This window comes from Apis laboriosa, unplaced genomic scaffold (genome assembly GCF_014066325.1).
Source record: "Apis laboriosa isolate Shangri-la unplaced genomic scaffold, ASM1406632v1 scaffold9_cov152, whole genome shotgun sequence".
Classification (NCBI taxonomy): Eukaryota; Metazoa; Arthropoda; class Insecta; order Hymenoptera; family Apidae; genus Apis; species Apis laboriosa.
Window position 1 is genome coordinate 4,950,870 of NW_025224966.1, and position 12,780 is coordinate 4,963,649.

General features: G+C 27.7%; 1 protein-coding gene across 1 annotated transcript; it reads left to right on the forward strand.

The window, feature by feature from the left end:
* The first annotated feature begins 3,674 nt into the window (after window positions 1-3,674).
* On the forward strand, window positions 3,675-11,215 carry LOC122719898 (progestin and adipoQ receptor family member 3). Its single transcript, XM_043946147.1, has 8 exons — window positions 3,675-3,919; window positions 6,794-6,963; window positions 8,604-8,785; window positions 9,101-9,257; window positions 9,338-9,490; window positions 9,792-10,071; window positions 10,198-10,365; window positions 10,567-11,215. The coding sequence occupies exons 2-7, from the start codon at window positions 6,820-6,822 to the stop codon at window positions 10,338-10,340; spliced, it is 1,059 nt and encodes a 352-aa protein (XP_043802082.1). The 5' UTR covers window positions 3,675-3,919; window positions 6,794-6,819; the 3' UTR covers window positions 10,341-10,365; window positions 10,567-11,215.
* The last annotated feature ends 1,565 nt before the right edge of the window (window positions 11,216-12,780 follow it).

The following is a 12,780-nucleotide window of genomic DNA, read 5'->3' on the forward strand; positions in this document are numbered from 1 at the left end:
CCTGTATGTTTTGTTCAATTATTAAAATTCCTTACCTATCTAACAAATTCTACGAGTAACTCGAAATTTATAGTTTGGTTCCTGTGTGTGTGTAGTAATTTAATTATGCATATCGTTAATCGATAAATTGGACTATACATCTTAAAATAATTCAACGTACGTAAAATAATAAATTTTGGTGACTTAAATGACCGCGACATAAGTACCTGCCGTTCATGGGCCCGTGCGATACTAATATCAATCAAAGGCATTCACGATTTCTTATGACGTCGTTTGGCTTTATTTACATATGAAAAATGTAGTCATCGATGTCACTATTTATCGATAAATGATGAGAGCGAAATACATTTTGTTTGAATTCTTATATAAAACGCGTTACAAAATAGATAAGAAATGTTTCAAAGAGCCCTAGAGCTTAACAATGGATTTGTAAAATCCTCTGAATTCATTTTATAATAGTGCGTCATTATATAATCAATAAAGTCATGCGTCGTACCTTGCGAATTAAGAATTCGCCCGTCGCTATGTTTTACTCGAATCAATGCGTTAATTATTGTTTTGCGTGTAAATTTTTCTTTAAGCGATTTTTTATTATTATTTAGTACTTGTCTTAAGTTTCCTTTCCATCCACAATATAAGTATATACATACCATCACATCCCATTATTATATTAAAACTCGTATATTATCGTATATGGCAGTAAAATCATCCTTTAAAATTGATTTTAGTTTTTTCAAATACGTTTTCAATCGTTATACATTTTTGCAATTTATTGTGGCTGTAAAGGATCACAGTAAGATTTCAAATTATTTGCAAACTCCATTGCAATTTTTACAAGATAAAAGAACATGTTGTTAATCACGATAACATGTTATTTATCGATAGTTTGTTCAAACTAATTTAGAAACAATGCACCTCTCGTTGGTGCTAGCAGTGTTTCGGCTTCTAATCCTAGGTAACGAATACAATCCGAGATATCATAAAGATGGTCACTTAATTAGAGAGTAAGTAAACGATTTTGTCTTGCGAATGGTGTAAAGTGCGTTAACGAGCAAGTTTTGAATGTAATCGGTGCTTAAAATATGGCAAGCTCACGGAGCGAAAACGAAGCCTAGAAAAGACAAATCGATTAGTATGTAATATGGTATATCACTTGTTAATGTCGATTTTGTCTCATACGATCGTGTACTGCTGTAATTTAATTACAAGTAAATGCGCGGCAAATCAGGTATTTAAATATTTGCCTCGAAAATGGATCATCGTTCATCTCTATTAGAAGGAAAACTACTCATGTGTAATTAATTATTATTACCACATCTCATGTGTAATTATTATTATACATATTATAATTAATTATTATTATTTTAGCATTAGCCCTTTATATAATAAATTTCAAATAATGATAAGGTATATCTATTCTGATCACTTATAAACTACGATCATTGGCGATTATAGACAATTATCTTGATATTTCCATTTTATTTCATATTTTATACGTACTACAATTCTGTCATTGTTGCCTTTTATTTAAAATTTGTATTTAAAATCTGCAATATCTGCAATATGTGCCTTGACCGAATTTCGAAACGTAAAACTGGTAATTTAAACTTTTCAAAATAAGTGTTTCGTTAATTTTAAACAAGAATTCAATATCCGCGTAAAATTGTAAATATTAGTGCATTTTCTTTATTAATTTTTTAACTTAACTTTTAACTTAGGACAAAATGAAATTTTAAGAATAAAATTGATGTCAGATTTACAGTTTCATAACTGTAGACAAAAAAAGGGGACAAACAAAGAATCTTCGAACGATCGGAGTTTAAGGTACACGTCTGAACCAGCAGATGTCTTTGTTAGACTTTCACGAAGGAACTGACGCATCTTATGTCCGTTAACAATTTTTAGATACGCTGAAAAAAAAAACCGTGGAACGGTGAAAGTGGCAATGCTTTCCCCCTTTTGCTCTGGCTGCTCTTGACCGTTGTGCACCTATTTTACAACAGTGTTGGCAGAAACCTGCTGAAACAGCGAAGTCAGTGATGGAGATAAGCATATTTTTATCTGATCAACTGAATTTCAAGACTCTTGGAAAAATGTATCACAAACAAAAATCCAATTAAAATTTATTCATTTTAATCATTTCTTCGAGTTGTAAGTTTACATTTTTTGTTTACATTAAATTTAAACAAATACGAATTTATTTTCGAAATTTAAATACATTCTTTATCATTATAATATTGAAAAATTAATTTTAATATAAATACGATTCAACTATGTATATTATGAAAATATAGAATCTATTTCTTTTGATTCAAGAAATCAAAAGTTCATAAAAAATAATTTTTTTAGTAATAAAATGATAGTAATTATTTTATTATTATAAGTAATATATTATTTTCAGGAATCTTTAACTAAAAACTTTATGCGGATGTGACAATTAATATCTTTACAGTAAAAATTTTATCTATTTACGATTCTATTTAGAGAATAGAATATTTAAAATATTTTAAAATGTTAATTGTTATTCAAAATTTTATCAAGTTTTATTGCACCGTGTTAATGTAATTCTTATTTTTTTTATCCCGTATATTAAGCAAATTTAACAATATATATTAATATAATTAATAATTAATAATGTCAATAAAAATTAAATTGAGTAACAATAAAAACTTCGCGATAATATTTTATATTTATTTCTTCACTTTTTTTAATATTTAGTATTATTTTTAATTAATTCTGTGGAACGCGCTTTTTTACGATTACTTTTTTACGCGCTTTTCTTTATACGAATGTAGGACATCGGTAACTATATGATTTACATATTTATATAATTAAGTTCCAAAAAATATTCATCCATTTCATTTTTGCTGAACTTCAAACTTAATATGTTTATTATTAATAATAATTATGATTTTTATATTATTTATTCTAATACATAAAAAATGCATAGACATCTTCTTAATATATAAAGAATGTTCTCTTTATCTCGGATCGTATAATAAGGAGAATAGAAAGTTTGAAAAAACGAAGTTGTCCAGTATTACTCATAAGTGTTCTACTAAAATATAACAAACTTATACTCTTTTCTATTCTCTTAATATATTCTTATATTTCTAATCTATTATACATTCCTTATAATAAATATAATATAATTTTTCGTCTCAATAATTCGATGTTAATAAACTGTTTCAAATAAAATCAATATCATTTTTCATAATTAAATATCAATTTAATTTATTTCACGTACAGAACTATAAAAATGATATAATATTAAGCACAGTATAATTACGGTAATCAAAAAAACTAAAACTACTATTAAACTTCTTCAATAATCAAAATAAATATATACTTATATTCTCTAAAAATAAAACTGAAAATACGAAAAAACAAAAAATATTTAACGATCTTCTTAAATATAAATATAAATATTTAAATCATAACATAAATAAATGTTTTTATAAACGTCATAAACTTATTAACCAAATTTGTTTTAAAAAAACACGACAAACACTGGCAATAGAGCCAACAACCGAGTCAAGCGAGAGCGTGTAAAGCATAAGAACGTAAGAACGTGATTAACACGGAGATCGAGTGAAAATAAAAACTCGAGCCCATCGCTAGCCCGTAGTACGGGAATGTGTTTCGATCTATCGAGCGGCGCTTTGGACCGTCTGGTTACAGTGCAGTTCGTTCAGTGTCAGTGCTGGTCTCGGCACGTTCGGGGATCGAGACGGAGGAAGGTTGATTCGCTCGTGGTGGTGGATAGACACGCATGATCGTCGGAAGAATGTGTCGATAGATCGACGACCGAGTGACTTGCTGCACCCGCCGCGATCTTTTCAAAACGTTGATTGCGATCGCTCGATAAACACTCGCGTCGCGAGGGCTTCGTAACCAGACGACAGGCCGCAGTCAAGTGGTACGTAGGCATTAAATGTTAACGATAACCAGACAGACGAAACGTTGTTCGCGATTATTGTCAGGGCTTCAACAAAGGGGGAACGTTTTAAATCATTGTAAAGTGGCATATATCACGCTGGAATTGCAATTAGCGTGGTACGTATCTGTGTCCCCCGGTGTCGCGTTCACTTGTCGACGCGCTTTGTGTTTACGAACAAACGCGTGCATTCATCCATCGTCTGATTCTTCGCCGAGAGTTTTCACTAACAAATTACAATTGTGTTACATGACCGGTCATAACGTGACAACGTAAACGAACCATATTTTATACTCTGAGTAGTAGTAGTAGTCGTTGCCAGCTTTACTTATCGATATTTTGCCGCGAAGAAATAATGAATATTGAAAAAGGTATTTATTATATTGATATGAAATGTTGTAAATGTGGGACTTCAACTTGTGTGTGTGTGTGTGTGTGTTTTTTTTTTAATTTTTCTTCACCTTGAAAAATAATTGCAAAATTAAATTGTTGATTATTTGAAATATTATTTATGATATAAATTTTTACTTTGTTCTCGTTAATGTATGAATTTTGATCTAAATAAAGAAAGTTAAATAAAGAAGGCTAGTTTGATTATAATTAATTGTTAATTTTATTGAAAGTTTATTAATTTTATGCGATTCAATTTTAAATTGCAAATTGAAAAAATATATATTATGCAGATTTATTTGAAAAAATTATTCTCGTCTATTACATATTTTTCTTGAACGATAATAATGGTTATAAATAATGATGGTTAATGATATTCATACGCAAACTTAAATAACGTAAATTAAACATATATGCATGATTATTTATATTTCGCTAATTTATGCATTAAGGAAAAACTACTTTGACGTACTTTAAATTTTCTTTTAAATCAACATTTATAGAAATAAGTTTTTTTGATATAATTTGTATATGCAAATGTTAAACTTACATCTCACATGTAGACATTATACTTATAGATTTATCATCGTATTTATATCATAATATAAATTATAGAAAAGATACATTAAAAAAAAGAAAAAGAAAAAGTTTTAAGTAACATGCGCAAACAAGAAAACCATAAGAAATTAAATTTCGACATATATGAATACAATTTTATCAATCTCAACTAGCTTTAACATAAATAATATTGTAATATTATAATGCTGATAAAAAGATTGAGTTTTTTTACTTATATTTTCTACGATAAATATAATGTGATTAAATTCAAAAAAAATATAATGCGATTAAATTAGAAAAAAAAAAATACTTTGATCTCAAAAAAAAAAAAAAGAATTATCGACAATAGTTAATCTAAAAACGGAAGCGCGGAGTCCACTTGTTCTGTAGAGCGCCTTCAACTTTCTCGTGGATTAAACGCAAAAGATTGAGTGCGCAAGAGAGAGTGAACAGATATCTTGTAAACATACGAAATAACCAGACTATGGATACAGCTTTCCGGATATTATTCTTTATCGAGCATTTCGAAAGTTTACGATCAAAAGAATCGAAATGTTTACTTCGAAAGAAAAATCTAGAATTATATTCTCTTTTCTCACAATATGAGAGATATTTTATTGGAAACGTTCGAGCAAAAAGTCGAGTCATTAAAAATACTTCTTGTTTACCATAATTTCTACTTTTTTTTATTTTTTGCCTCCATCCGACATTTAATAAGTTCCTTCTCGATAATACAAAATTCGAAACGGGAAAATTTTACAAGATAGTCGAGATCCTCTCTTGTCGGTTTCATAGAAAATATCTATCTGGAAAGGATTCGCGTGTGAAAGGATAGTCGCGTGCACGAGATTTCATCCGGCGAGAAGTTTAAAAAATATTTCGAAAGTGGCCATTATATTAAAAACTCGACATGTTAGAAAACGACTCTTGTCACTATGTCGATTGATATGGAAACCAAAGCGGATCTGTAAAGAAGATCTTGGGCGTATGAATGCGAATGAATGCAATGAAACTCGAACGCACTAATGAGAATAATGAAATAAACGTTATATTTTGATTACACTTCTATTCGATTTAAAAAGCAACTTATATATAGACCCTCAACAAAAATTTCTTTGATAATATACGATTCAATCGATTTATTTTCTTTTTCCTTTTTTAAGTCTTATTTTTCAATTATATAATCGAGATAAGAGAAGTAAATGAGAAGTACGCGTTGAATAGATAATAACAAATATCTTGGATATTATGAAAAAAACATTTAATCAAGACTGCAAACAGTTTCCTATTCATATTAATTAGATTATTTTACATAATATATTATATGTAAAAATTTATAACGTGTATACATAGTAATATAATACTGAATAAATTATGTTAATTCATCATTTAATAATTTTTTGACAGTTAAAAAATATTTAATAAAGATTTAAAGAATAAGTAAAGAGGAACAAAATAAAACAATATGGAGAAGTAAAAATTCTCACTTTAGATAAACGAAATACCGTGCAAAAATTTTAAATCATCTATCGAAAATTTATTTGTATTTCTATAAATAAAATAACACTTAATGCCAATTAATAAACTTTTTACGCTTTATATAATTTTATAAAAAAAATATTTTTTATATTATGATCTGAAAGCAAATTTAATATTAATATTTGAACATTACAAGATAGTCTCTTATAGTCTAAGAATTTTATTCGGTATTATGATTACGATTATTATCTGCGTTTAAGCAATTATATCATTACCGACGAAGAAAAAAAAAATTTACTGAATTGGAATTGATTCATTCAACTAAACTGGTCAAAGGCTAACATATATAATCCCACATAATCACGACTGTGTATTATAAATTCAATATATGTAAAGATCTTATAGTCCTATTCATCCTTCCATTTACAGACTAGAAGATATTCAAATATTTTTCAATGATGAAATTACTAGCGGGTGTGGAAGAAGTAAGCGATCAAAGTGAAAAGCAACCTAACGACGATCAACAGCACAACAACAACCATGAGAAGCAACCAAAAACAGATATCACCCAAGAGACCCTCAAATTACTTACTGGAGAGGTAAATGTGAAAGTTATTATCGTTCAACATCGTTACAACGATATAATTACAATCATTTTTTTACGATGATAATTATTTTTTTCCCCCAAGTGGAAATGATTCATCATGGTATGAAAATGTTGGAGATTTTTTTTTTTTTTAACGAACGAATTATTGCAAGCACGTGTTTACGTATTCCAACTATAACTTTCACTTTGACCAGTTCATAATTAATGTTAGATCACACGGTATTCAAGTATTGTATTATGCACAGTATGCTCCATTTTTGTTTGAAAAACTTCGGACAAAACGTCGATATGCATTTCTGAGTATGTAGGTTGTTCACCGATATACGTATAACGTATGTGATTATTCTTTGCTTATTATTCCACGTCTATCAAGGTTACGAATGAATTTCTAACGTAAGTATACAAGTCACCGACTAACATTGGCATTCTTTTTTTGTTCGATTCCAGTTAAAAAATTATCCGAGAATAGGAATTTTAAATTTGAGAAAATGATTATTAATATTTTATCAATAAAGAAATCTTGAAACAATCATTATCGATATCCTGAATATATACCATTAGAATAATAATTCTAATAGAAGATACAATAAAATGAGGAAATTTATTATTTTTTTTTTTTTTTTTTTAATTATGAATTGAATGAATTATCATTTTGATGAAAGCAACTTTCTAATCGTGATTGGATCTTTCTAATCAATAGAAAATATAGATATATAGATATAGAAAAATTGAAGAAATATAAGTATTAAGAAATACAAATAGTAAGATAAGTGTAAATAATAGTGATAGTGGAATATTATTATCAAATGAAGATTTCAGAAAACTTTCAAAACGCAATATTAATTAAATCCGGACAAATTCGAGAACGTATTGGTATCCTAGATGGAAAAAGTAAAATATGCTCGTACATATAAGAACTGGCGCTAATGTGAAGTGAAAAATCGATTTCGCTAGTGAAAGATACAGAAAAGATGAGAAAGAAAGCCCGTGGTATAAACTTGACACACTGAGATGAAAGGCAAGTCCCGTTGCGACCTACTTAACAGCTTTCGAGATAGCAACTAAATTTTTGCGGCTATATCCTGAAATCATCTATTCATAATTACGATGAATCAACAGAGTGTGAAAAGTAATTGACTTTATTGGTCATTTACGAGTAAAAAAAAAAAAAAAACTTACAGAGAAATTTATTTTATTAAACTTTTATTATTGTAGAAAATAGCCTCTTCGCATTGTGATTATTGGATAAAATATTTCAATCGTATGTCTATATTTTTATTTTATCACATGCATTACACATTTTACGTGATATATCTTTCTATCTTTCATTTTATTTTTAATGTACAATGTATCCAGCTTAAGACAGACAGACTGAATCACTTTGATAAATTATAATAAAAAAAAATAATTGTATTACTTATTTTTTAATGTCTTTTTGAAAAGAATTTCCATATTTTTTATATTTTTGTAAAATATAATATTTTCGTATTATATAAATGCACTCGTTATGTAACTATAACTCGGATCTAATAATTTCTGTTATCATGTAATCGATTGCAATTTATTATGAAAAATATTCTAACATATTCACGATGAATAAAAGTAAAATATCGAGATGATAATTTCTCTCAGGTATACCGTAGAACCTCCAAAAAATTGGAGGATTCACCTATTAAAGGTAAACTTACGCCGGAAGATGAAGAAAAAATGAGACGTCTTTTGCCTTACAAAGAAGCTCCTGAATATCTTCAACACAATCCTTATATTCTTCATGGTTATCGAGGATATCTTACCACGAAACTATGTATCGAAAGGTATATAATTACATAATATATGTACATATGCATGCATAAAATTATATGTTAGTATGATTTGTCAATATATATCATATAATAAAAACACGTTAGATAATCTAAAAAAAAAAAAAAGATCATAAGCATCTTTCTGAATAAAAGAAAATTTTTTTTCTATAATGTGAGAAATAAAAAATAAAATCATAATTTTTATTTTAATCATTTTTAAATCTGTGGGTAGGATACAATATACGTACATCTACAGCAATAATTTATGTATTGCATAGCAATTTGACAAAAAAAAAAAAAAAAAAAAAAAAAAAATACTTATTTCAGTATATTCTGGTGGACAAATGAAACAGTAAACATATGGAGTCATATATTCGGATGGATGTTATTTTTTGGTCTGACTCTGTACGATCTATGTCTACTGAATATTCATGCACCTTTTGGTGACAAAATGATAGTAGCACTTCTATTAGTTTGTTTTCAGGTAAAAATATGAATGCTTAATATGAAAATCACGAAAAAGATAAAAAAAAAAAAAAAAGTAAAATAAAATTATTGTTTCAGGCATGTATGATATTATCATCAGTGTATCACACATTTTCTTGCCGAAGTGAACGTGATTATTGGTGTTTCTTATCATTTGATTTGTTCGGCATTGCTTTAAGTCTTTTATCGATATACATGTCTGGAATTTATTATGCTTTTTGGTGTCATACGGTAAGCAAATCAATAATAAATAAATAGTTATATGTGTACATATTATAATTATAATTAGTCCAAGATATTATTAGTATACTAGATACTACATGTATCTAATCTTTTTTATACATATAAATAATTTTATTCATTATATTTCCTATTTTATCTTAAACTTTAGCTAAGAAAAAATATTCTTTATCATGTTATTCAAAATAAATATGAGAAAACATTTTTTCTCTTTCCTTTCTCCCCCCCCCCTTTTTTTTAGATAGAAAAAAATTATTATTACGATTAATAGCAAATATTTTCCTTTATCCAGGAATTACAGAGATTTTATCTCATAACCGTATTAGCAATTTTTATATTTGCAATGGTATTGCAAATACCAAAATTAAATGTCAATGGCAACGTCAAACTAGTCGTTTTTGTCGCTTGGGCGGCTTATGGAGTTTTGCCAACGCTGCATTGGAGCATTGTTATGGGTGGTTTGGACAACCCGATCGTTAGAATGTTGCTTCCAAGGGTATTAGGAATGTATATTATTAGTGGTGTAGCATTCGCTATTTACTTGAGTAAAATACCAGAACGCTTTTGTCCAGGTAATTGCAAATACTGTTGACTATTTTTCATGAAATACAATAAAAGTATATAATAAAAATTTAATTTTAAATTGTGTATAATTGTTATGTTCTATGCTGTATTATTAGAATTTTATTTTGTTAAAGGATGGGTAGATTATATTGGTTCTTCTCATCAATGGTGGCACGCGTTGGTAGTATTGGCTCTTTATTATTGGCACAATACTGGAATGCTTTACGTAGAATACAGAATGAACCATGGTTGTCCAACCAGTATAAGATCATTATGACAAACACAGACTGGCGACCAATCAGGTATAAAAGACATTTTTAAATATTTATCTTTAATTCCAGAGAATCTTAGTTCTTTCTATTACAAATTTTTTATTTTTCTTTTTTATTCATTTCCTTTATAGATTTTAAATATATTAATTTCTTATTTAATTTGTTTCATTTCAACAGAATTATGTAATTATGTAATTGAATTATAATGATTTAATATAGCGAATATTTCAGGTTTTATCATGGAATGCGCTTGCGCTATGGAATTTAATGTTTGGTCGTCAGAATATTACAACAAGCTACCGTTTTATGCTGTTGAGAGAAAGACAACTTGCGCAATTGAGAATCCATTACAAGCGTACCTTCATCGGCAGACAATCTAATATCACAATGCGCAATATTCGTAATATATATATTTGAAATATTATTATTGCGGATTCTTTGACAACGTCTTGATAATGTTTTCTAACACTAGTGATTTTAATTTATTTTATATTTATACATTTTAAATAGATGCATTGCGTTTTCCTTTTATTCGTACAATTTTTATAACAAACAATCTTCATAAACATTTATTTTATTTCTATTGAGAGAAGTATGATTTTCTAATATTCTTTTTGTTGCAATAATTATTATCGCGAATAAAAAGAGAAAGAATAAAAAGAGAATAAAAAGAGAATGATTACGGTACACATTATAATATTTGATAATGTATCTTCTCGTAATTATACTTACGAAGATGTTTATACAAGTAACAAAAGTTGTTAAGATTGTACATTTCAATGGATATTTATTATTTAATAACCAAAATTATTTGTGCATATTATAAAATACCATTTGTAAAAAGTATATTATAAGATAAACAATAGATATAGAAAAATGATATCCTTTGATTCTGAACAGTGCCTGAAAATTATATTTTGCATTTTTCAATACATGAAAAATAAACGTACATTTTGTACGTATAAATAAAAGAATTTAAAAATACATCTTTACATTTTTATATGATATTGTTAAAATTAAAAGTATTTAAATGAAATGATTGTAATAAAATATTGTTAATCCTGTCAATTGTTAAATAAAATTGTTATCTAAAGATACATTATTTTCATCTTTTAATAATTCTAATAATATTATATATATATATTTTATGTCTATATGTCTTAATATCCCTTAAATTATATTTTTTTAATCAATATATTAGACAAAAAATAAAGCTAAATAGATATTGAAATCGTTTTTAAATATATAAATTTTCGAGCAACTATAGACAAGGAAAACAAATAACAGAAGCAGGACAGAGATAGTATAAAAATTAGGGAATCAGCGCCATCTTCAGAGTGCCGCAAATGAAACACATAAAGAAAGGATAGAAAATAATAAGAGAAAGATAGAGATAAGAATTGATCATTAGCGACATCTCTTGAGTGTTAAAGATAGCTTTTGAAAAATAGGATAAGTTAGAACAAGAACAAGGAATCAGCGCCATCTCTCGAATATTTTTACAACTTCAGTTAGAAGAAATGTCAAAAGCACCCGATAGATGGCGCTGGCAGTCAATTCTACTCTATCTCTATCCTTTTTTCATTATTTTCTGTTCTTTTCTTTGTGTTTCATTTGCGGCACTCTGAAGATGGCGCTGATTCCCTAATTTTTATCATATCTCTGTCTCTTTCGCACATTTGTTCTCCTTGTCTATACTTGTTCAGCACGTGATACAAGATACAAGATGTCAATTGAACGTACTTTTATCATTTCTGTTTTAAAATTACAATATGTTTTAATCTTAAATTAATTAAAAAATATAAATATTACATTTTTATATCAATGTATCTCTAAAACAGCGATCTTTTACGATATATCCATGGAAATATTTTAACGTGTTTTGACTTTGAAAGAAAGAAAACAATTTTAAAATATTCTATCGAAATATTTATCTAAGATTTCTTTGTAAAATTTATAATTTCATTCAATTATATTAATAACAATATTTCTGCATGTTACATACAAGACGCGAATTGTGTCACGTGTATGTTTAAATAATATTCAAAAAATTTTATACAAAACATAAACATTTTGCGGTATATTATTTTAATTTCTTCCACTTTAAAACAAAATATTCTTTTCAATCAAACTTCTCTAATCATACAATCGTGATTATCAATAATTTTTATTTTTCAAACTCTCTATCATCATTCACGGAAAACGAGATATATCGAGATATATTCAGACATTTCGTAGACATCTAGAGAAAGAAGAAAAACAAAGATATCTGCACATATCGCATTCTCTTCCTGGAAAGTTGCAGGAATCGAGGCACAATGTTCATTTCACGTCTCGAGTATTGGAAAGAGGAGTTCGTCCGTCGACTATCTTTGCATTTACCATCCCTTCTTTCCCCAAAACCACAATTCTCGCATCATCATGTCGATTTTCAGCCATCCCCTT